We start from the raw sequence: 27,139 nt of genomic DNA, 5'->3' as shown, positions 1-27,139 counted from the left end.
GACACATATTATCGGCACAATAGTGTAGCTCTTGAGGAAATTCAATTACTTTTAAATATTGATTACATAGCTCTGAGTATTTCGCAATTTGTTCAGGACTTCTAGCACCCCATAATACTTTATTACATAGATCACTTTTTTGTACCTCTTTTGACCTAATTACGTCAATGTTACATTCAATTTTTAATGGATAGTGATCCGACCAGTATACATCATATAGAACCTCAACATTATTTAACGTGTAAAATGCAGAAGTACTTACCAAACAGTGATCTAACCACCTTTGGGATCCGTGCGCATCACTAACAAATGTGTGAGTTCCGGACGATGCACCCAGTCGAATCACATCCGCACATAGCCACTGTCTTTCATTACAAAACTCGAACATTCCTTCGTAAAATTGAGCCGTTGGGTGGGCATTGTAATCACCTAACATGTAAACATTCTCAACACTATTGTCCTCTATTATAGCATTCATTTCGCCCAAGCACTGCGTAAATATTGGCAAATTATCAGGTACATCTGTTGGCATATATATACATAGCACTATGAACTCCTTTCGATGTTTAGTTACGACTTTTATTCCCGCGATACGCTCACTACTGCACTTTAAAACGGTAACACTGTGAAATGCACTATTTCGCCACAGAATCGCCACTCCTCCGTGAGGTCTACCACGTAGAACGCCGGCTGACAAATCCACCGCCGATTTGCCTGTGTAACTGAATTCCTTATCGATCTGGCCTAGGAACGGCACATCGTGGGGCAAATCTCGATCTATTTAGAATGCGTGGCCCTAACTACCGAAATGGAAGTAATCTCCTCCCTAACAGACACAGACTTAAAAAGTCCGAACAATGTGTGTGGTACATTGGTCCGAGACTATATAATCGTTTGCCCAATAATCTTAAATCTACTGAACTTGCATATAATATTTTTATCAATAATCTCAAGGAATATTTATTAAACGAAGCTTTCTATTCAATAGAAGAATTTTTAAATAAGAATAATTGTATATGATTGTTATAAAATTGTTATACCTATAGCTACTAAGATGGATGTAATTGTAATTTTTGTAAATATGTATTGACATGTAACTTTCGTTATGAAGGAATAAATTGAAATTGAAATTGAAATTGAAAACAGCCAAGTTTCCTGAAGAGCAATCACATCCGCCTTCTTACAAAGCGATCTCACACATTCAACGCTTCTTTTTACGTTCTTACAATTGTATGTTATAAAAGAACTACTATTATTATTTAACTGGGTCGTTATCAAAAGAAGAATTGTTTATTAGCCCCTGCCCCCCACTCCTCGCTGTAGGGTTACTGGGTTTAAATCGCATAAATCGACAAAACTTTATGCCGTCGGGCCATAATTTATTGTCCAGATACATGTCCAACTTGTGTTTATTTACAAAAATTTTGTAAGCATCGTACGACCTTTCAATTTTCATGCTTATTTTCTGAAGTGTGATTATGTCATTTGTTTTGCTTTTTATGTAATCACAAATATCTTTCTCCGAAGTTTCTTTGTCTACATTCGAAATAAACAACGGTATTTTTATTTCTGCCGCTTTAAATTTCATTTCGGGCACCGTAGTGGCCTTACCAATACGGCCTGTAACACGATTTCGATTTTTTCTCTTTTTATTTTGCACTAATGTCCATTTGTTTTGCTTCATATTATTATTTCCGCCTCCCTTCTTAACCATATCAGAAAAACTATTCGACTTGTCTAGCAACGTATCCTTTGATGTATGTGCCATACATTGCTGTTTTTCCACCACGTTCGTTGTATTGTGGACTGGTGACGCCTCAATGGACGATTTACACTCCATAACGGAATCGTTACTTAGCTTCGGAGTCAGTTCACAGTAGCGAGGCCTTGGCGTGACAGAGAGAGCACTCTCCGCATCGAGCGCGCCGGCGCCAACGGGTGACAGAGATGGTTGCGACCGCGGCGCCTTGCACGGCGTTGTCGTCGGCTCCGGCTCATTATCTCGCGCGCAATCAGCAGCCGTTCGGCAAACCTGCGCGCACGTCATTCGCGCGCTACCCGCATCATCTGAATTTATGCTGTGCGGCAAACCTATGGGACCGCTATCATAAACGTATCCACCTCGTTTTCTCATATTAACGTTATTATGGTTGCTAACAATGATAGATGCACCCTTTAAATTATCAATTTCCACTTGCATTTCATGTAATTGTGACACTGTTGCAAATGTTTCCTTTAACGAACATAATTCGTTTTTTATTTTTATAACGTCTTTCACTAAGGTAACTGCATCAATGTGGTCAACCGACGTTGGAGGCAATTTTTGAAGGTCACGAGCCACAAAAATCGGAATCAAATGGGCATCCGTATCGTCGTGCATGAAAAAACTGACTATATCATCCAGGTTTCTCAACTTTTTCCCCTCGCTCCGTCTTGATATCACCGGTTGCTTTGTTGTCACAGATTCAAATAGAAGTTTCTTAGCACTTTCCACTTCACTTTCAGAAAAATGCGCATCACACATTTTTATTAAACTATCCTTGTCCATTACATCGTGTTTGTATTGAATATAGGACAATAGTTCACAGATAACTATATTGCAATTTCCACATTTTAACGTATTATACGCCATTTTAGACAGCACGAAACGCGCCCGAGTGCAACCGCTGCGCGAACGTCACTGCGAACGTCAAAGTATAATCTTACTACAAAATTTAAATTTAGAAAAAATCTTCAACATAGTTCACCAACTATGTTGAAGATTTATTACTCATCTGTCCCGGGCGAATACAATCTGGGTGAATTCAAGTCAAGAGTGAATAGGCTATTACTGAACCAGTGAGACAACCTCGGCCTTGTCGTCACTTTCCATCAGGTGCGACTAAGGTCAATCACTGGCCAGTCTAAAAAAAAAACTTCCATCAAACATGTCTAAGAACATCCCGGACAAATTCAGTTTTCAAACAAAAAAAAAATCTAAATCGGGTCATCCGTTCGGGAGCTTCGATGCCACAGACAGACGGACACGTTAAACTTATAACACCCCGTCGTTTTTGCGTCGGGGGTTAAAAAATGGCAAAAAATTATTTTACAAAGTCACATATCGTCACTACTTTTAAAAAAACTTGTATCTTCGTCGGTCAATGAAAAGAAAATTGTAGTAAGTATGTATGGAATGCATATAGACTTACTGCGTTTTAACTTTGAGGAGCAGCGTGAGATACGAGATTTTTTAAAAGTAGTGACGATATGCGTAATATCAGCCCTCAAACTTCTTTTGTTTTAGACTTATTTACGAAAATGTCAAAACATCATGGTAATTTTTAAACTGTGATATTAGCTAAACCAAGTAAGCGAGAGTAACCAAATAAATTCAGAATTAAAGAGCATGAAATGGGATTCATAATGCATATTTTTAAAGACATTCCTATCTTTGAACTTGGATGAGAAAAAATATAGTTCTTTTTTTCGCTTATGTTTTTTGCCACTTCTCGCGGAGGCACAACTACCAAAAAAATTACTTAATAAGCCACAACTGGTAACACACATTAAAAGATTTTGAAAAGTGGTGCGTCATGTCAAAAAAAACATTTACGTTTACCCTTTCTTGACTAGATAATATTACTGCCTCTAGACAACTATCGTAACTTGTATGAGACTGAACTCACTGCGCTTCTATTAATTAGATTAGATTTTTAAAATTAAATGGCCTCAGTCCCATTGGTGGGACTATTTTGCCAGTGTCAAGGTGGTATAAGCTTATTGTATTCGATCTTGGTACGCTAAGTACGACAGTGTTCGGTAGTTGGCACTTGTAAATTGATAGCTAGATTTTACAAGGGCACGTGGACTATCGGCCGTCGATGACAAAAAAGGGGGCTAAACGCGTTTCGAGATTAATTCTTCATCAGCTTCTCACTATAACATTAGTTTACTGCATAATAAGCTATCGATATTACACTTTAAACAACGTTAATGAGCAAAAGAAGGAGAAATTATTCACGACACGATACCTACCACTAAGATGGCACCCGAAACCGGAAGTCTTCTATTAATTATATTCATTACTTTGTTGACAGGGGCCATTTACCAGAGCCATCAGATTTATTGCATAAAGACGATACCGTCCGGCTTAAGCGGTGTATATACGCGTTACAGCGAGACGGTCTCCCACCTGTCACAACTCACAACGTGGTACGTACATTTATCTACTCGACTTTAATCTATATGTGTTGTGTTCGTGCCGGTGAGTAAGGCTGCCAGAGCTCAACGAGGGTGCGGTGTGCTGATGACGGGAGGACTTACGGAACTAACTTGTTCCGTCTTGTCCTTTGAGTCGTCGGCAACCCGAACCCTCCTTGGAACTTGTACACTCCTTTTTGCTGTGTACTTAACACAGTAAAAGGGAGTGTACAAGTTTCTAATGGGGTGGCAACGCGCATGTGACACTGTTTGAGTTGCAGGCGTCCATAGGTTACGGTGACCGCTTTACATCAGGCGGACCGTATACTTGTTTGCCACCGACGTAGTATAAAAAAAAAACTGTCAATCTGACGACCGGTCTGGCGCAGTCGGTAGTGATACGCCGCGGTCCCGGGTTCGAATCCCGGTAAGGGCACTTATTTGTGTGATGAGCACAGATATTTGTTCCCGAGTCATGGACGTTTTCTATGTATATAAGTATGTATATCGTCGCTTAGCACCCATAGTACAAGCTTTGCTTAGTTTGTCTGTGTAAGGTGTCCCCAATATTTATTTATTAATTATTTAATTAGGACACCACAGACTAAACTATACGTGCTGACTTTTCAGTGTTGGATAGTCTTTGACACTTAGTCAACTATAATATTTCATTACAGTTAACTTTTAGTTAACTGTAATAATTTCAAAAATAGAACTTCATACAAGTTCTTTTCTAATTTGCGATACCTGACAAGTTTTTCTGCATCTGAAACACGTTTTTTTTGTCGGTTGACGGTTATTACAAACAATTGGTTGCCAGGGGCCAATTTCTCGAAGCTACAAGTTACACATGAAATAAAACCGAAGACCGAAGACAATACTACAAGTTACAATTTACAAGTGCTTGTCAATGTCTAATATGAAAATTTGGAAAGATACTTCCGGTTGTAACTTGTAATTGTAAGTTTTGAGAAATGGGTCCCAGGTAATTTGATGTTGATACAACGGTGAACGACGCTATTAACATTAATTTTAACTTGAATGATGATAGAAAAAGTATTGTATACAATAGTGATCTAATTAAGTTTTTCACTCTCGTACTGTACTATTAGGCCACTCAGCAAGCTTCGTGGTCTAAACATGGTACTCGACTGAATGGCTTTGTATTATATCACGATTGTATAAAATATTAGTTAAACTAGTTTATATCAGGAAAATGTTTCTTTCTAGGTGGATGATTGGAGCGATCCAGTTTTGAACGCCGTGCGACGTTGCCAGATGTTCAACACCGTCAATGATAATGTTAAAGTAAGTAGTTTCATAATATTTTTTTTCTACTCGTCGACTTTAATCTGTCAATTAGGACACCACAGACGTCCTGCGGCTGTCGCGAGCTATTAACACACGTTGACAAAATTCCCCTTACCTCCCTTGTTGCACAATATACTATTATGATGGTCCCCCCCCCCCACGTAAAGTGGGTAGTGTTTTTTTTTTTCATTTCAACTCTAACGTGTGATATATTGTTGGATAGGTATTTATAAATGAATAGGGGTTTTCTAAAATCATTTTCTGATAATGCTCATATTTTCGGAAATAATCGGTCCTAAAGTAAAAAAAAAAGTGTGTCCCCCCCCCTCTAACTTTTGAACCATAATTAAAAAAAATATGAAAAGAAATCACAGAAGTAGAACTTTATAAAGACTTTCTAGGACAACTATTCTAAACTTGATAGGTTGAACAGTTTTTGAAAAAACCCCCGACCGTGAGAGAGTGGACCGATTTTCATGAAACATGGCTAAGAACACTCCCGACTAACTCAGCTTTCAGACAAAAAAAACTAAATCTAAATCGGTTCATCCGTTCGGGAGCTACGATGCCACAGACAGACACACACACAGACAGACAGACAGACAGACAGACAGACAGACAGACAGACAGACAGACAGACAGACAGACAGACAGACAGACAGACACGTCAAACTTATAACACCCCGTCGTTTTTGCGTCGGGGGTTACAAAAAATAGGGGAAGCTACGGAACCCTACACTGAGCGTGGACATATTTTTTGTCAGAAATGAAGTATTGTATGATTATCATTGTGAAACACTGATTTAAACTTTCACGATTATTACACATGATTATTTTTAACAACCGGGACTTCATCGCGTATAACTACATATTAAGAGGTCAGTTTAATATGTAGTTATACGCGATTAAGTCCCGGTTTTTAAAAATAATTATTATCATTGTGTTTCAGGTAATATTCCACCCAGAGTTCCTAACCTCGACAAATCCTCTCTTCGGCCTCGAATACGAAGAGTTCGTGAGAGGATGTCACCTCGGCGTGTTCCCGTCATACTACGAACCATGGGGATACACGCCCGCCGAGTGTACCGTCATGGGCATACCTAGCGTCACCACTAACTTGTCAGGTAAAAAAAAATACTTACTAACTTTATTAACCCACTCAAACCCACTCAAACCCACCCACTCACTCACTCACTCACTCACTCACTCACTCACTCACTCACTCACTCACTCAACCGCTTACTCACTTACCCACCCACTCACCCATCCACTACAACACCTCTGGACCTGCGGGCGTCTATAAGCTACTGTGCCAGCTCACCATGAGGTAATATAGTGTATTTGCAGCAGTATTGTACCAGGCGTGAAGAGTTCGTGAGAGGATGTCACCTCGGCGTGTTCCCGTCATACTATGAACCGTGGGGATACACGTCCGCCGAGTGTACCGTCATGGGCATACCTAGCGTCACCACTAACTTGTCAGGTAAAAAAAAAATACTCACTAACTTTATTAACCCACTCAAACCCACCCACTCACTCACTCACTCACTCAACCACTTACTCACTCACCCACCCACTCACCCATCCACTATAACACCTCTGGACCTGCGGGCGTCTATAAGCTACTGTGCCAGCTCACCATGAGGTAATATAGTGTACATTTGCAGCAGTATTGTACCAGGCGTGAAGAGTTCGTAAGAGGTTGTCACCTCGGCGTGTTCCCGTCATACTAAGAGCCGTGGGGACACACGCCGGCCGAGTGCGCCGTCATGGGCATACCCAGCATTACCACTAACTTGTCAGATTAAAAAAAATCACTCACTGTCACTAATTCACTCACTCATCCAGTCACTCACACGCTTACCCACCCACTCACTCACTTGCCCACCCACTCACTCACTCACCCACACACTCACTCACTTGCCCACTCACTCACTCACTTACCCACTCAGGCGCTACGCTCCGTTTTGCCGTCAAAGACGGAACACACAATTTCCCTAATATTAAAGTATGTATAACAGAAACCATATCACTGAGATATGTGTTCGTTTAACAACAAAAAATAAACCCATGTTCCAGGTTTCGGCTGCTTCATGCAAGACCACATCGCCGACCCCATGTCCTACGGTATCTACGTGGTTGACAGGCGGTACATCTCTCTGGAGGGATCTGTACAACAGCTGGCGCAATACATGTTTGACTTTACCAAGTAAGTATAAACTATAAACTGAAATAGATACATTAGATACCATACACTAAAGAAAAAGCGATCAAGCCCACTGGTGGCGAAGCCGGGAATCGAACCCGGGTCTCCAGCTAACGCGGCTGACGTGATGAACCGCTACACCACCCCGACCGCCGAGGTACCCGTCGAAATTTCTCTAGTGTATGTTATCTCTGAAGGCTAGGCGCCTTTGACCAACTCTAAGGGCGAGCAATTTGTGCTTGCACCTCCTATATGAATCCTTTTGCAGGATTACGATATAGCGAGAGAGATGGTGCTGCCATCTATCGATGTAGGGAACAAATCAAATTATTTTATTAAATATTTTTTGATTAAGTATAAACTGTTGAGTTTTTTTTTTATTAACCCCCGACGAAAAAACGACGGGGTGTTATAAGTTTGACGGGTCTGTCTGTCTGTCTGTCTGTGTGGGTGTCTGTCTGTGGCATCGTAGCTCCCGAACGGATGAACCGATTTAGATTTTGTTTTGCAGGCGTCCATAGGTTACGGTGACCGCTTTCCATCAGGCGGACCGTACGCTTGTTTGCCACCGACGTAGTATTAGAAAAAAATCTTCATAAGTTGTTACGTAAAGATTGTTTTTTTTTTTTTTCAACAGAATGACGAGACGGCAGCGCATTATTCAAAGGAACCGCACAGAGCGACTGTCCGACCTCATGGATTGGAGAAATCTTGGAATTGTAAGTATTTGACGACCGGTCTGGCGCAGTCGGTAGTGACCCTGCCTGCCGCGCCGCGGTACCGGGTTCGAATCCCGGTAAGGGCATTTATTTGTGTGATGAGCACAGATATTTGTTCCAGAGTCATGGATGTTTTCTATGTATATAAGTATTTATGTATTATATATATCGTTGTCTGAGTACCCACAACACAAGCCTTCCTGAGCTTACCGTGGGCCTCAGTCAATCTGTGTAAGAATGTCCTATAATATTTATTTATTTATTTATTAACCTCGAAACGCCCACAATACAAATTTTTTGCTAGTGAATTTTGATTCTATTTGTACTTGAGATTGAGTTTTATCATAAATTAAATATAACAAGATCATACCATCCCATACATTAAAATGCGACCGCCTACGAACGCGCTTACACTCCACCACACATAGATGGCGCCACAAAAAATGCCTTGTTGCCACCGATTATTTGTAGATTGGCATTAAGTGTCAATTCCGAGCCGTAAATCTATGTCAAAAGTGACACTTAACGCCATCTACAAGTATAATCGAAAGCTACAAGACATTTTTTTTGTGGCGCCATCTATGTGTGGTGGAGTGTAAGCGCGGTCTTAGGCGGTCGCATTTTAATGTATGGGATGGTATGATCTTGTTATATTTAATTTATGGTTTTATAAAGATAACTCTCAAATCTACATCTGAATGTACATTTTTACATATTAAAAGATGTTAAGTTATATTTAAGTCTACTAAGGGATCATCCTCCTTGCGTTATCCCGGCATTTGCCACGGCTCATGGGAGCCTGGGGTCCGCTTTGGCAACCAATCCCAAAATTTGCCGTAGGCACTAGTTTTTACCGAAGCGACTGCCATCTGACCTTTCAACCCTAAGGGCCAGTTGCATCAACCACATTTGACAGACACATCATCGTCACGCAGCAGAAGTCTATGGAACTTCCCATACTATAAAATTTAACGAATGCTTTAACGGTGACAGACGGTTTGGTGCAACTGGCCCTAAGTGCGTTTTCACATTATCTGATCCGATATCGGATGTCGAAACGATATTCCATACATTACAGGCGCCATCTTGAGTTTTTTATAAGAAAAATATGGACCATGGTTAGTTTACACTTCAATTTGTATTTAAATTATCTGTCGCTTGTGGCAAGAAATTAAATTAAAAATTTTAGAATTGAAATAGATATACACGAAAGAAAAAACGACAAGGCCCGCTGGTGACCCACGTAAGCTGAAGACCCGGGTTCGATTCCCGGCTCGGCCGTGACGACCGGTCTGGCGCAGTTGGTAGTGACCCTGCCTGCTACGCCGCGGTCCCGGGTTCGAATCCCGGTAAGGGCATTTATTTCTGTGATGGGCACAGATATTTGTTCCTGAATCATAGATGAATTCTATATGTTATATAAGTATTTATATATTATATATATCGTTGTCTGAGTACCCACAACACAAGCCTTCTTGAGCTTACCGTGGGCCTCAGTCAATCTGTGTAAGAATGTCCTATATTTATTTATTTATTTATATATAGTAGGTAGTGTGACTACTTGAAAAACAACAAAGCAAAAAATATCCAATAAAATAATTTGATTTCTTCCCTAGTTGTAAAAATTGTAGCTTAAAATTATGTATACGTAATAATCACCTTTCGTTTCCAGTATTACCGCCAAGCGAGAGCTCAAGCCCTCAAAACTGTGTACCCAGACTATGTTGACCAAATGTACATCGAACTAGGAAAACGGTTCAACTATCCCCGACCCATCTCCGAACCGCCCAGCCCTACACACTCTAGTAAGTATACATACACATACATAGTGTAGAATAGGTGTATATACATACTACGTGTACTATATGGACAAAGAACTATACAAACGATTCAACTATCCCCGACCCATCTCCGAACCGCCCAGCCCAACACACTCTAGTAAGTATACACACACATACATAGTGTAGAATAGGTGTATATACATACTACGTGTACTATATGGACAAAGAACTAGAAAAACGGTTCTATTACCCCCGACCCATCGAACCGTCCGGCCCTACACACTCTAGTAAGTATACACACATACATAGTGTAGAATAGGTGTATATACATACTACGTGTACCATATGGACAAAGAACTGGGAAAACGGTTCAACTATCCCCGACCCATCTCTGAACCGGCCAGCCCTACACTAAAGTAAGTATACACACACATACATAGTGTAGAATAGGTGTATATACATACTACGTCTACTATATGGACAAAGAACTAGAAAAACGGTTCTATTACCCCCGACCCATCGAACCGTCCAGCCCTACACACTCTAGTAAGTATACACACACACATACATAGTGTAGAATAGGTGTATATACATACTACGTGTACCATATGGACAAAGAACTGGGAAAACGGTTCAACTATCCCCGACCCATCTCTGAACCACCCAGCCCTACACTCTAGTAAGTATATTATCAAAACATACATATGAGAGCCTAATTTAATATGTGATATAACTTACAGTTGAACTGGCTTTTTTTTTCTGTGAAATGACTAATACGGCCATATACGGCTTATTTTAAGTGCAGAGCCAATATTATGTTGAGTGAAATCGTGGTGAAATTGAGAAATAAATATTCATAAGAGAAGGTGTGGAATAGGTATGAAAATGTTTTCCATACACGTGCGGAATTATTGTGAAAAATTGAAAACTAATAAATTAACTTTTATCAAGCGTAATCTATCAGGATTAGTATCTATTCAAAACTTAAAATTACTGTTTTGTTTAACTTTTCGATATTAATAAAATAAACAAAAGACAAACGAGAAAAATATAGACTAGGATACATTACGACTTTGACCGATTTATTGCGAGGAAATAATAGTATATTGTGCAACAAGGGAGAAAAGGGGGATTTTGTCAACGAGTGTTAATAATTCGCGACAGCCACAGGCTGGAGAGAATTATAGACACGAGTTTACAAAATCCTTACCTCCTGAGTTACACACAATATTTTTCATCACATTTGAGAGCAAAACACAGAGAAAAAAATCATAAGACAAAGCATTTTCTTATTGAAGTTTCTGTTGTACAGCCCGTTGCTATGGCAACGCGGTCAAGCACAAATCGAGATGGCCGTCAAAATTTCCTGTCATATTGTAAATTATAACGTTTTATCTGCGTGAAATTTACAAAATAAATGTAAAATACTTTGAAATAATTGTAAAACATAAATAAAACGCAATTTTTAAAATTTGTAATTTTTTTTATAGCTTAATAGTCAAACTCTGCTAGTGCAACAAAAATCCTTGACTGATTGAAACATCCTTTGCCTGAACTAGTGTACGGATAGTATTCATTTTTAAAACTAAATCCATAACTCCCTTGGGAATAAAATAGTACATTATTCTTCAGTACACGTAAATGCAATTAGACCTTTAAACAGCAAATGTAATAAAAAAAAAGTTTTTCATTGTTCAGGTGACAAAATTCTCATATACCTTCAAATAACTCCTCCCGGCGCTGGTGAACAAAATGATTACCAACTTTGTGGTTGCTTGGAGATCGCTAAGCGTAAGTGTGGATACTGTATAAAGTGTATACTGTGTTTAACTATTGCATTAGTTTCAATAATAACCACAAAATTAAAATTAAAAAAAAAACTCCGACATAGTACCGATTTTCATGAAACATGGCTAAGAACACTCCCAACTAACTCAGATTTCAAACAAAAGAAAACTAAATCGGTTCATTTGTTCGGGAGCTACGATACCACAGACAGACACACACACAGACAGACAAGTCAAACTTGTAACACCCCGTCGTTTTTGCGTCGGGGGTTAAAAACAGTAATATCGAGTAGACTCGAACTAAAATTGCATGACATTATAAATGTCAACAATAAAAACATAAGGTTCACTGGTGATGCTCAGGTATTGTACATTTTGATCTGCCAAAATCTGGGCAGAGTGCAGAGTTAGCTTAAGTTGACAGTAGTAGCCACATTGATAATATGAAATTACTAGCTTTTCCCGCGGCTTCGCTCGCGTTAGAAAGAGACAAAAAGTACCCTATGTCATTTTCCATCCCTTCATCTATCTCCACTTAAAAAAATCACGTCAATTCGTATCTCCGTTTTGCCGTGAAAGATGGACAAACAAACAGACGCACACACTTTCCCATTTATAATATTAGTATGGATTAAAAAGTACATAAAACTAATTTTATTAAATTTTCTGTAATATGATTAAAGTGTCTAAAATACCTAAGTACCTAAAAATGTAATCCATGTTGGTAAATTGAAAATTAAAAAAAAAGGTAATTTTTCCAATTTAAAATAATTCATTTTACGTTTTTCTTATTTCTTCGCATAATTATCTGTTTATTATACTTTCCGCACGTGTATCTAAAATTATGTATCTCGTAATTTTGTTTTAGGTACATAACAATGACGTATATTACAAGCTTTTCAGGGAGTATAGAAGTATTATATAAGTATATTATATATATATATAAGTATATTTCTAAACTCCATAAAGCTTTTATTCAACTTGCCTTGTTAGTGTGCGTCAAAACGTAGAAGCTAAATTTGACCCACTTCCCGGTTTCCGGTTGAGCTGAAATTTTGCACACATGTAAATCACGTGATAATGCAATATTATGGTATCATGGAGCTGATCTGATGATGGAGCAGAAAGGTGGTCATAGGAACTCTGTTATGAAACGTCGTATCCCATCGAGTAAGGGGTTTTTAGAAACGTCTCGGAGAGCAGTAGATGACTGTTGAAAGAAAGGTACAGTCGGCGATAAAAGCTTGTACCAAAAACGAAATTTTAGCAAAAAACTTATTTTAAATTAATGTTTTTCAGCCTCTTCCCAAAAGTTTATGTTCCCAAGTGGTAAATCCAGTGGTAGGTCAAAAAGTGATTGTTCTAAGCATGTCATAGCATGGTTTCAATACGTATACAAATACATAGAGGTATTGTCAATAACAAAATTATGTATAGCAATAGATATGTTCATAGAAATTCCATTTTTCGTTAATTTTAAGTGTCACTAAATAGCGTGATAATTATGTGAAATGTCATTTAATGTAATTATTAGAAGCTCTGTAAGAAACTAGAAATTCTAGACATTTTTTTTTCAAAATAGATTTTTCTATTCTGTTTTCTGCGGAATCTCAAATAGGTACAAATTTAAAATGAATCTTTTACGGATTTTAATGGACACATTTGCGTTTAATATACATTTAGAATACCTACTTATTATAGTTATCTGTCGTATGGCATTTTTTTTGGGCATTTTCAGAATTTGGGTCCCCCAATTAGCGTAAGTTGTTAACAAAAATGAACTCGCTGTTAAGCATAAAATCTGTCTAAAAATTTACTTTTTTCACATTCTGAATGTAGTTTATCGCTGAAAGTTCATGTAATTAACACAAAAACAATACTTTTATAGCAATTTCATGCTTAATTATCGTCACAAAACTGACAATGAGTTAATTTTTGTTAACAACTTACGCTAATGGGGGGTCCCAAATTCTAAAAATATCCTTCTACGTCTTACTAGATTTAGATTACATATTTCGCTCAAGTACTAAATCCTAATCTAGAGGTTGATGTCTGTGCTCTTCAAATACCTATTGATTACAAGCTTTGTTAGTATGTTAGTTTGGGTCAAACCGTAGAAGCTAAATTTGACTCACTTCCCGGTTTCCGATTGAGCTGAAATTTTGCATGCTGTAAATCACGTGACAATGCAAATATTATGGTATCATGGAGCTGATCTGATGATGGAGCAGAAAGGTGGTCATAGGAACTCTGTTACGAAACGTCGTATCCCCATCGAGTAAGGGGTTTTTAGAAACGTCTCGGAGAGCAGTAGATGACTGATGAAAGAAAGGTACAGTCGGCGATAAAAGCTTGTGCAAAAATTAAATTTTTGCAAAAGAACCTTATTTTTAATATTAATTAAAGGTAATAATATACACGGTGAAAAAAAAGGACCATTCAAACTTTGCATAGTGACTTTTGGGGTCATAATAAACAACTTTTATTACGGGACCAATGCTGAAATGACAAAAAAAATGTTGGGTATTTCATACGTTTCGACTGTCATAATGCCGCTCATTGCCATGGAACAGCCAAATTTTTTTTCGCGATTTCATCATTGGTAACCATAGTTATTTGTTATACAAGGGGGCAAAGTTGTACTTTAACGCCGAGTGTGGAATTGAAAAACGAGCAAGCGAAAGGATTCTATAGTTGAACCACGTGCGAAGCGAGTGGTTCGAGAATAGAATCCTGAGCTTGCGAGTTTTTCAATACACGAGAAGTAAAATACATTTGCACCCGTGTGTGACACAAAACTTTTCCCCTCACTATAGCGAGGAAAGTACAACGCAAAAAACGTGTTTATCACTGCTTCCAGTAGTGCCACAGGTGGTAAAACATCTTAATCACTAGATTAACCCACTTTTATCAATTTTAAATCAAAAAATTTGCCTCTATTCAAAGTCTTATTACTTTATCCACTAGTGGATAAAATGCGTTTTTACCCGCTGGTATTAAAGGACAAACACGTGTTTCCGAGCTAGTGAGGGGAAAAGTTCATTATGACCTCAAAAGTTACTATGTAAAGTTTGTACGGTCCTTTTTATGTTACCCTGTATAATATTAATTAAAATACCAAATTTATCAGTACGCATCCTCCGGCCAACCTTCGTCGCAACGACCACAACAAAAGACATGGACACACAGACCGAGAAACCAACGCTCAGCGTTCAACAATCTCTAGAACTCCTCGACATCAAAGACGCTCCTTCCACCGACGGAATAGAGCTCAATTTCGAAAAGCCATTCAACGAGTCAGATAATGAAAACTATAGGACGCCCAACGAGCAGTTTTTGGAACCGCTGAGCGAAGCTGTGGCCGAACAGATAGATGAGTTGATATCGAAGCTGAATGACTGTGTGGATAATAAGTAGATCATGGTACTGTGTTGTCAGGGTTCAATTTTAGGCACTCGTCTTAACAAAAGCGATAAAGTAAGCGATGAGCTAGCAATAAATAAATAAATAAATATTATAGGACATTCTTACACAGATTGACTGAGGCCCACGGTAAGCTCAAGAAGGCTTGTGTTGTGGGTACTCAGACAACGATATATATAATATATAAATACTTATATACATAGAAAACATCCATGACTCAGGAACAAATATCTGTGCTCATCACACTAATAAATGCCCTTACCGGGCTTACTTAGCAATAAAAACGAACAAAATATAGTCGCATATGTGTAAATAAAAGATGCGATGATGTTTTTGACGACCGGTCTGGCTCAGTCGGTAGTGATGCCTGCTAAGCCGCGGTCCTGGGTTCGAATCCCGGTAAGGGCATTTGTGTGATGAGCACAGATATTTGTTCCTGAGTCATGGATGTTTTCTATGTATATAAGTATGTATATCGTCGCTGTATAAGTATAGGTGAAAAACTTTAAAATATCACCTGTTGTATGTGCGTGTGACGTGTTCGAATAGAGAACACATATTTAAAATTAGTAACACAAACAAAACAAACGCCTATTGACTGACTTTCTTAAGTTTTCAGTACAGATGGTGTTTTTTTTACGCACTAGTGCGAGAAGTGGTTCATTATATGCCAGGTCGAAACTTCAGAGGCTCATCTGTACTGAAAAACGTCGTACGATACACGTGCGAAAAGGAAATTCGTAACTCGTGTCGATTTAAAACACTCCCTTCGGTCGTGTTTTAATTTATCGCCACTCGTTTCGAACTTCCTTTTTTACGCACTTGTATCGTAATGTACTATTTTCACGTATATGTATTTATCTATTTAAGTATGTATATCGTCTCTTAACGCCGTGTCTTGCGTGGGCGACGGTCGCGCGACCGTCGCCGTCGCGTCTCATACTTCAATATCGATAAGGTTTATTTCGTATGCGTCGCATCGCCGTCACGCGACCATCGCCCGACCGTCGCCCACGCAAGCCACGGCGTAACACTCATAGTACAAGCCTTGCTTAGTTTGGGGCTAAGTTGATCTGTGTAAGGTGTCCCCAATTTTTTTTTATAGTTCATCGCCGAGCGATCGCGCTCTATCTTTTGTTTGCATGGGAGCGACTGTCTTTAGTTTGTAGCTCATCGCTTACTCGGTTTTGATGAAACCAGTGCCTTATCGCGTGTCCCACGGGATGGTAGCACCAGTATTTGCTATACTAAGTTTACCTAGGTTTTAAAAAATTAAAAGTTTATTGAGCACCGAACTCTCACCGATTTGCTAGCACATTAAATTCTGATTTAAAGAATATTGCAACAATTTGCATATAAATAATAGTTATTTGTTTCACAGGGGGGCGAAGTAGTTGTTTAACCGCGTGTGCCAATATTGACACCAGAGCAAGCGAAAGATTCCAATATTGAAAAAGTGGAATCTTGAGCGTAGCGAGGGTTTCAAGGCACGAAGGTTAAACAAACTTTGCCACCGAGTGAAACACAAAATTTTTCACCACACCAACACGAACAAAATACTGTCTATAAAACATCAAACTAAATCAAATCCATCGATTTGTTCAATATTTATGATTTAAAATCATCACTTATAGGTAAATTCTATCAGCTAGCTTAAGACATCAAGTTAAAAGTTGTATGAAATTACTTTGCACTCTTGTGGATAAAATGCAATTTTGCTATCTGTTTTCGAATAGCAGAGTAAGCCTTTACCCGTTGGTGTGGTGAAAATGTTAGTCGGTTTACTGTGCTTTTAGGTAGATTAGCATAGCCGCACATACTAGGAAATTAAGAACTAAATATGCTTCTAATTAGAATAGAATAGAATAGAATAGAAAAGTTTTATTCGTAAACACACAGACAATAAACAATATTTATGAATGCCATAGGAGAATAAAGTGCCACGAAAATTAATTATTAATTAAAATTAATTAATTGACACTCGAATTAAATTATCTTCTAATGAAAATGATAGAGGGCGCCATAAGAATAGTAAGTTATATGGGAGGTAATTTCGACCTCAGCAACTGTGACCTGGGTGGCCGAGAGGGTACAGGCATCTGCCGCGATTGCAGAGTACGCTGGTTCGATTCCAGCCTCAGGCACTGGAGGCCTTGGTCACTTTGAGGAGTGTAAATTTCTGAAGGAGCGCTGGTAGCCTAGCGGTAAGTACGTGCGACTTTCGTTCCGGAGGTCGCGGGTTCGAACCCCGGCTCGCGCCAATGAGTTTTTCGGAACTTATGTGTGAAATGTCACTTTGATATTTGCCAGTCGCTTTTCGGTGAAGGAAGACATCGTGAGGAAACCGCACTAATGCTAGTAAAGTCTAGTTTACCCTTCGGGTTGGAAGGTCAGATGGCAGTCGCTTTCGTAAAAACTAGTGTCCTACGCCAAATCTTGGGATTAGTTGTCAAAGCGGACCCCAGGCTCCCACGAGCCGTGGCAAATGCCGGGATAACGCAAGGAGGATGATGATGTGTAAATTTCTGTTTTAATAATCACAGTACCTTTCAGGTTTTTATTAGTATCATTTATGTATAAGGTTTAGTTTGGTTGTATTGTAGCCACATATATCTGTTTAGTAGACTGACACGTACTTTGAATAGTTAAATAAATACCTGTTTTTAACCCCCGACGCAAAAACGAAGGGGTGTTATAAGTTTGACGTGTCTGTCTGTCTGTCTGTCTGTGTGTGTGTCTGTCTGTGGCATCGTAGCTCCCAAACGGATGAACCGATTTAGGTTTAGTTTTTTTTGTCTGAAAGCTGAGTTAGTCGGGAGTGTTCTTAGCCATGTTTCATGAAAATCGGTCCTCTATGTCGCGGTCGGGGGTTTTTTCAAAATTTTGATTTTGTGGTTAGGTTATATCTGACGACCGGTCTGGCGCAGTCGGTAGTAACCCTGCCTGCTGCGCCGCGGTCCCGGGTTCGAATCCCGGTAAGGGCACTTATTTGTGTGATAAGCACAGATATTTGTTCCTGAGTCATGGATGTTTTCTATGTATATAAGTATTTACATATTATATATATCGTTGTCTGAGTACCCACAACACAAGCCTTCTTGAGCTTACCGTGGGTCTCATTCAATCTGTGTAAGAATGTCCTTTAATATTTATTTATTTATTTATTTATTTATTATTATATCTCATGTTTTTTGTGACAGAAGTACAGTTAGCAGCAAAAGGTTGGTCGAGTTTATAGATTAACCCTTAAATGCATGGTGATGTATATATGCATCATATATTTGATGGCCCGTGGTTCGGTATGTAGCTATCCAAAATCATATTTACACATATACACATATACAATCACGCCTGTATCCCATGAAGGGGTAGGCAGAGCACATGAAACTACTCAAGTTTCAGTGCCACTTCTGGCAAATAAGGGGTTGGCAGAAAACGAAACTGTGACATCATATTTATTGCTTAGTTATTACATTCATTATATATTATTATTATTTAATACTAGCGACCCGCCCCGGCTTCGCACGGGTACTATACCTACATGTAAACCTTCCTCTAGAATCACTCTATCTATTAAAAAAAACCGCATCAAAATCCGTTGCGTAGTTTTAAAGATTTAAGCATACATAGGGACATAGGGACAGAGAAAGCGACTTTGTTTTATACTATGTAGTGATGATAGTGATAGTGATACAATGAAATAAATTAAATAATATAATGATTTACTATTTATTATTTAAGGATTAAGATGAAATGGCGGAAAAGTGTGAAAAAAACAGGACGATGGCGATTTTTAGTATGTGATTTAGGCTGATTTTTTCGGAGTTAGTAATTAGTTTATGTTTAAACATTTTATCATGAAGGTTTCACAAATAGTGTACCTTTTAATTAGGAGTATTTTTTTTTAATAAAACTTACCAATTACGATATATTTGTATAAATAAGATTTGGCCTATTTAACTTTGTTGTAGGTAGCTTAAGAATAAGTAAAATCTACCCGTTATTATTAAATAAACCAGTTGTCATCTGAGCTCGGTGTTTGATTTACAACATGGTGACAGCGGTGAAGAAATTAATAGTATTTATACAGTTATTGGTGGTTATTCCTGGAAATATTGGAGTTATTGTGTTTTTGTGTTTGTACTAAAGTGCGATTTAAAATGGAACACGCGAGACCGCCTCCCGAGCTCAGTACAGATGGGAGCCCCGTCAGCCGGGCTGACGCGTGGCAATGTTGGAAGACACAATTTAACTTATTTCTTAAGGCATCTGGAGTGGTGAAAGAGGACGCCGCGACTCAGGCCAGTTTGCTTATCAATTTAATTGGACCCGAGGGGTTCAATGCATATCAGACGTTCGAGTTTGAGAAGGAGAGTGATCGCGATAGCATAAAAACCCTTCAAGAAAAATTTGATGCATATTTCGGTCTGAAACCTAACATAACTTTAGCAAGATACAAGTTTTTTACTCGCAACCAGGAAGACGGAGAAACGATAAGCCAATACGTAACGGCACTTAGGTTATTAACAAAAACATGTGCATTTTCCTCATTGGAACAGGATTTGATTCGCGACCGTATCGTCTGCGGCATAAAGAGCACTATCGTTAGAGACCGTTTGCTTCGTACGGACGATTTGACACTCGATAAGGCGATAAAAATTTGTCAAGCGGACGAGGTATCGAGTGACGGTTCCCGGAGACTGGAAGCGCTCAAAATAAGCGCGGGACCCTCGCAAGTGGACTTGGTGCAGTTCCGCGGCGGCAGGGCCGGCCGCGGCGGCCGGAGCGGCGGCGGCGGGCGCTGGAGGCCGAGCCGCGGCGCCGGCGCCGGGGCGCGCGGCCCGCGCCCGGGCCCGCGGCCAGCGGCGCGGCGCCGCCCGCCCACCGGCGCGCTCCGTGTCCGGGGTGCGGGCAGGCCTGCGATCCCGGCAAGTGTCCGGCTAATGGAGTGCAGTGTTTTGTGTGTCAGGGCTATGGGCATTTTGCGCGAATGTGTGTGAGTAAATCTGTCAATAAAAAGGTGTATGACATTGCGATTTGTGACGATGAATCGGGTAACGAGTGCGAGTCGTTTTTTATACCGGTGATTTGTAATGTATCGTCAGTAAACTCGTCGGCGAAGGACTGGTATGAGACACTAAAATGTGAGTATGGCGAGGAACGTTTTAAACTGGACAGTGGTGCCGATATAAATATGTTATCTTATCAAAGGTATTTGCGATTAGGTTTAGACCCTAAAAATATTGTACACGAACCGAACATGAGATTTTTTGGTTATTCCCGAAATGTTATTCCTATTAAAGGTGTATCTGTAATAGATTGGTATTATAATAACCGAGTTTATAAATTAAAATTTGCCATTCCTGACAATGAGCACTCTGAAAGCGTACTGGGGCGTGACAGTTGTATTGAGTTAGGGTTGATTAAACGCGTCCATACTATAGACTTGTCCAAACATAGTGATTTGTTTGAAGGGCTAGGTTGTCTTCCAGGGCTATACCACATCGTGGTTGATAAGACTGTTCAGCCGGTTATTAGTGCGACGCGGAAAGTACCGATAGGTTTACACGATAAATTGCGGCAAGAGTTAGACAGAATGGTACAGTTAGGTGTTATACGTAAAGTGAGTCACCCTACTCGATGGGTAAATGCGTTAGTTATCGTCTCTAAGAAAAATGGGTCACTTCGTATCTGTCTCGATCCTCGGCCGCTCAACTGCGCCGTGCAGCGCGCTCACTTTCAGTTGCCGACTATTAACGAGATAGCTGCCAAGCTTCACGGGGCCCGGTACTTTTCAGTTTTAGATGCCAGTTCAGGGTTTTGGGCCGTACAGTTGGATGAAGAGAGTGCAGACTTATGCACTTTTGGCACGCCATTTGGCAGATATCAGTATCTACGCTTGCCATACGGAATTAACTGTGCTTCGGAAGTATTTCATGCTAAAATTAAACAGTTGTTAGAAAATTTAGACGGCGTTGATTCATTTATAGATGATATTATTTGTTGGGGTCGCACGAAGGAAGAGCATGACGAAAGATTAAATAAATTGTTAGACAGGGCAACGGAAATTAATTTGAAATTTAATAAAGAAAAGTGCAAGTTATGTGTCGAAGAAGTAACGTACTTAGGGCACGTATTTAATAAAGACGGTATGAGACCCGATCCCGAGAAGACTAGAGCCATTAAAAATATGCCCGCACCAGAGGATAAAAAATCACTCGAGAGGTTTTTAGGCGCAATAAATTTTTTGTCTAAATTTATCCCTAATTATTCGGAACATACTTTTCCATTAACCAGATTGCTTAAAAAAGAATCTGTTTGGGGTTGGGACTCCGTGCACGACACAGCATTCGTTAAACTGAAAGAGTTAGTGTGTAACGCTCCGGTGTTGACGCTGTTCGACGCGTCGCAGCCCGTGGTGGTGTCGGTGGACGCGAGCGCGGTGGCGCTGGGCGCCACGCTGCTGCAGGCCGGCCGCCCCGTCGAGTACGCGTCGCGCACGCTCACCGACACACAAACGAGGTATGCGCAAATAGAAAAAGAAATGCTTGCCATTGTGTTCGCGTGTGAGAAGTATCATCAGTACATTTATGGTCAAAATAATGTTCTGGTAGAAACTGACCATAAACCACTAGAAAGTATTTTCACGAAGCCGTTAGACACCATCCCAGTGCGCTTACAGAGAATGCTTTTACGTTTACAAGGATATGACTTAAAAGTGACCTATAAACCTGGTAAATACATGTACATACCTGATACCTTATCGCGCGCGCCTCTTCCTGATTTATATGATGACTCGATAAGTAAATGTGTTGTGTATCAAGTTAATCAATTGTTGAACAGTGTACAAATGTCACAGTCAAAATTAAATCTTATTAGAAATGAAACTGAAAAAGATGAAGTCTTGTGCGAGTTGAAAGAATATATAAACAAGGGTTGGCCGGAGAACAGACGTGATGTATCAGAAAAATTAAAATGTTTTTGGTCTTATAAAGACGAGTTACATATTATTACAGATATAATATTTAAAAATAAGCTTGTTCTTATTCCTGCCGCGTTAAGAGAACAAATGTTAAAAATCATTCATGACGGTCATCAGGGCATTGACCGCTGCAAGAGCCGCGCGCGAGAGGTATTGTTCTGGCCGGGCATCACGCGCGACATTGAGTCGTATGTGCGGCGCTGTGAGGCCTGCCAGGAGTACCAGAATGCTCCCGCTAGGGAACCTATGTTACCAATACCTATTCCAGAACTGCCGTGGTGCAAAGTAGGAATGGATATATTTGAGTATAGAAAGCAGTACTTCTTGATTATGGTTGATTACTTCTCTGGATTCATTGAGGTAGCACAGTTGAAAAACATAACATCATTGTCTGTAATTACTGTTATGAAAGAAAATTTTGCTAGATACGGAATACCGCAAACAGTAATTACAGATAATGCAACCACATTTACAAGTCGGGATTTTAATAGGTTCAAAGATCAATGGGGATTTGCCCACGTAACATCATCTCCTCATTATCACCAGTCAAACGGGAAATCGGAACGTGCAGTTCAAAGTTTAAAAAAGATTTTAACAAAATCAATAAATAGTGGTACTGATTTCTACCTAGATCTGTTAAGTTACAGAAATACGCCGCGCGGTAACATAGGTTCTCCCGCGCAATTGCTAATGGGACGAAGGTTAAATTGCAGACTGCCCGTTCATCATAGTTTGTTAGAACCGGTAAATATGAACTTGTCGTGCCATAAAGCACTAATTGAAAAACAGAATAAAACCAAAACAAACTATGACAAACGTTGTAGGCATCTTCGAAAATTAAATGTTGACGATGATGTAATAATAATGGATCACACGAACATAACTAATAAAATGAGAGGTAAAATTGTAAAGACATGTAGTACTCCTCGATCATACATAATAAGAAATCGGAGAGGTATGGAATACCGTCGTAATCGCAGGCATTTAATAAAGTGCGAGGCGGGCGTGTCCCAGCCACCGTCCACGCAGTCGCTTGCACTGGGTTCGAGTCCGCTCGATGTAAAGGCTGCGCCCACTGCCGAGCCGGCTCCGAACCCGGGACCGAGCGGTGGCGGTACTGCCCAGACTACCGTGTCAAATGAGCCCACAATGACTCGTAACAGAGCTCGCAAAATGGGTATTGATATTAATAGCTTATTTTAGATACCTATGCCTAATTACTTGTACTCATTTAATAACTTAAATAAGTATGTAGTTTGTAGGTATAATTATATACGCCATTTTATGTTGAGATAATTATTCTCCCTTCTCTTTGCTTACTATTCCTTTTGATTTTTTTTTTGTTGCTTTTTTAAAAAACAAAGAGAAGACGAATGAGTAAGTGTATACTAGTTTACTTGAGTTGTATACCAACCTATGCGTCCTATACGCTAGTAGGTATTGTAGGTAATACTCTTTAATAAACTGTTTACTGAAGATAAGTTTAGATTGTGTTTCTATATTGCATGCTTTTTATTTTTAAGGGAAAGATGTTGTAGGTAGCTTAAGAATAAGTAAAATCTACCCGTTATTATTAAATAAACCAGTTGTCATCTGAGCTCGGTGTTTGATTTACAACAAACTTCTAACACTGATTTAGTATAAAAATCGATAAATATTTTTTTTATTATTTTTCCCAGAGTCAGAAAACCATTGTCTATCACATATTGAATATCTCGTTAATAGAAAAAATCATGCATTTAAGGGTTAAACGAAATCCAACAAAACTGAATATTGTGTATTGATAAGTATTTTCTCAGTTTCTTGTATATCATTCGTTAATACACTTCTGCTGCTTTCTACACATGTTCGTGATAGCATAAATTAAATACAGAGTGGGGCCTGTAACCAAGGTGAAGAATTGAACTGTAGGCTATTCTCCTTATACTGATCAACATTTGTTCAGTGACTTTAAAAAAATTATGAAGTCTTTAAATTTTTAATTTTTCATACAAAATAAATATTAGCTTCAATGTACGCCATTATTGTTGTCATTGACGTTGTCTGTCACACTTTAGACTTAACAGAATTCGCAATACATTACCTCTTAGAAAAAAGTTTCAAGGGTAATAATAAAAATTAAAATTTTGAAAAAACCCCCGACCGCGACATAGTGGACCGATTTTCATGAAACATGGCTAAGAACACTCCCGACTAACTCAGCTTTCAAACAAAAAAAACTAAATCGAAATCGGTTCACCCGTTCGGGAGCTACGGTGCCACAGACAGACACACACACAGACAAACAGACAGACAGACAGACAGACAGACAGACAGACAGACAGACAGACAGACAGACAGACAGACAGACAGACACGTCAAACTTATAACACCCCGTCGTTTTTGCGTCGGGGGTTAAAAATCAAAATACAAGTTATTTTTAAAAGTCGCCGAACAAATGTTGATCAGTATAAGGAGAATAGCCTAGAGTTCAATTCTTCACCTTGGTTACAGGCCCCACTCTGTATAAGAAGATCATGCCATCCCATACATTATAACCTAACCACAAAATTACAATTTTGAAAAACCCCCGACTGCGACATAGTAGACCGATTTTCATGAAACATGGCTAAGAACACTCCTGACTAACTCAGCTTTCAGAAAAAAAACTAAACCTTAATCGGTTCATCCGTTCGGGAGCTACGATGCCACAGACAGACACAGTGAACAGGCATCTTCTGGGCGAGCTCACTCCATCGTAGGCCACGTCTTTGCCTTTGGCTAGTCTGTGGTCAAGAGTAAGCCCATTTATAATAATAATAAAAAAAAAAAACACATACACAGACAGACACTTTTAACTTATAACACCCCGTCGTTTTTGCGTCGGGGGTTAAAAATAACCGTGAATTCAAAACTATTAAGCCTAATGTATGCTTCTTTTTATAGGAACAACGACACCCGCCGCGTCAGTCCACGGCTCCGACGACGAAGATGAAGTGGACGAGGAGAAGGAACTCGCGGAATTGAGGATCAGCGACAAATAAACAAAATAGGAATACAAGAAAATAAAAAAAAAACCTCCGACACAAAAACCTTTATTAACCACAAAATTAAAATTTTGAAAAAACCCCGACCGCGACATAGTAGACCGATTTTCATGAAACATGGCTAAGAACACTCCCGACTAACTCAGCCTTCAGACAAAAAAAAAACTTAATCTAAATCGGTTCATCCGTTCGGGCTACGATGCCACAGACAGACACACACACAGACAGACGCGTCAAACTTATAACACCCCGTCGTTTTTGCGTCGGGGGTTAAAAAATAGAACATTTTTGACGACCGGTCTGGTTTGTCGGTAGTGATCCTGCCTGCTAAGCCGCGGTCCCGGGTTCGAATCCCGGTAAGGGCATTTATTTGTGTGATGAGCACAGATATTTGTTCCTGAATCATAGATGAATTCTATATGTTATATAAGTATTTATATATTATATATATCGTTGTCTGAGTACACAAGCCTTCTTGAGCTTACCGTGGGACTCAGTCAATCTGTAGAAGAATGTCCTATCAGTAATATTTATTTATTTTTATAAATGGCTGTAAATCTATAATTTTGAAGAGAAATTGTGCTTTTGCAAAATCTGTTACATATAGTGACATACATATATCGACATATTAATCTCGTATGCGAAAAAAAGATACATACTTCATTTGCAGTAAAGTTGTAACAAATTTTCTTATGGTACGAATGCTACCTACGTGTTCCAATTCAATCAAGAAAAATTTCTCTGCTTTAATTTTGTGTCGTGGTCGTGTTTTTTTATCACTTGTCATATTATGCGTCACTTTCTGCTAGGCTACAAGCGCTGGTAGCCTAGCGGTATGTGCGTGCGACTTTCGTTCCGGAGGTCGCGGGTTCGAACCCCGGCTCGCACCAATGAGTTTTTCGGAACTTATGTGCGAAATGTCATTTGATATTTGCCAGTCGCTTTTCGGTGAAGGAAAACATCGTGAGGAAACCGGACTAATTCCAATAAGGTCTAGTTACCCTTCGGGTTGGAAGGTCAGATGGCAGTCGCTTTCGTAAAAACTAGTGCCTACGCCAAATCTTGGGATTACTTGTCAAAGCGGACCCCAGGCTCCGATGAGCTGTGGCAAATGCCGGGATAACGCAAGGAGGATGATGATTATGCGTCACTTTCTCACTTAAAGCCTGACCAGAATACAGCGTGTGTATTCCATACGGGCGAATATCTTAGTAACGATTAGTATCGGACCTAAGAAGCCTAACTACTTGTTTTTTTTTAATAAATGAAATATTTTTTCATACATAATAATTCAGCACGCAATGTATTACGTCCACAATTAGCGTACCTACCTAAACGTCACTACGACATGACGTTTATGTCAACGTATGAAGTTGGACGGGGTACATTGCTGCTTGGTCAGATTTAAAAAAATAATTACTCTTAATTAAAAACACTTTTTAACAAAATGATTATTACACGATTCGTATGATCAGATACTATAACTGGATACATTATTCGCCCGTATGGAATCCACACGCTGTATAACACTACGCGCCATGTTGCGGAATGTCATTAGAACTATTTAACCGACTTCAAAAAAAGGAGGAGGTTCTCAATTCGACTGTTTTTTTTTTTTAAATATAATTTATTGAACTGTCACCGCATACATCGCATACAGAATAACAGCGACCTCTTGACAGTAGTCGTATATACGGTCAAGCTTTACACTACATCACATTC

At 39.4% G+C, this 27,139-nt stretch overlaps 1 protein-coding gene across 1 annotated transcript in view; it reads left to right on the top strand.

The window, feature by feature from the left end:
- LOC125240255 (glycogen [starch] synthase) overlaps window positions 1-25,431 on the top strand; it is a 57,143-nt gene extending 31,712 nt beyond the window's left edge. The window contains exons 12-18 of the mRNA XM_048148101.1: window positions 4,080-4,194; window positions 5,413-5,490; window positions 6,443-6,617; window positions 7,573-7,702; window positions 8,337-8,418; window positions 10,091-10,223; window positions 25,317-25,431. Of these exons, the coding sequence (XP_048004058.1) occupies window positions 4,080-4,194; window positions 5,413-5,490; window positions 6,443-6,617; window positions 7,573-7,702; window positions 8,337-8,418; window positions 10,091-10,223; window positions 25,317-25,414 (811 nt within the window). The 3' untranslated portion in view covers window positions 25,415-25,431. The remainder of the gene's footprint in view (window positions 1-4,079; window positions 4,195-5,412; window positions 5,491-6,442; window positions 6,618-7,572; window positions 7,703-8,336; window positions 8,419-10,090; window positions 10,224-25,316) is intronic.
- The last annotated feature ends 1,708 nt before the right edge of the window (window positions 25,432-27,139 follow it).

The sequence above is a fragment of the Leguminivora glycinivorella genome, chromosome 27, assembly GCF_023078275.1.
Source record: "Leguminivora glycinivorella isolate SPB_JAAS2020 chromosome 27, LegGlyc_1.1, whole genome shotgun sequence".
NCBI lineage: Eukaryota > Metazoa > Arthropoda > Insecta > Lepidoptera > Tortricidae > Leguminivora > Leguminivora glycinivorella.
Note: the sequence above shows the minus strand (reverse complement) of the source record. Positions and strands in the feature narration are given on the sequence as shown.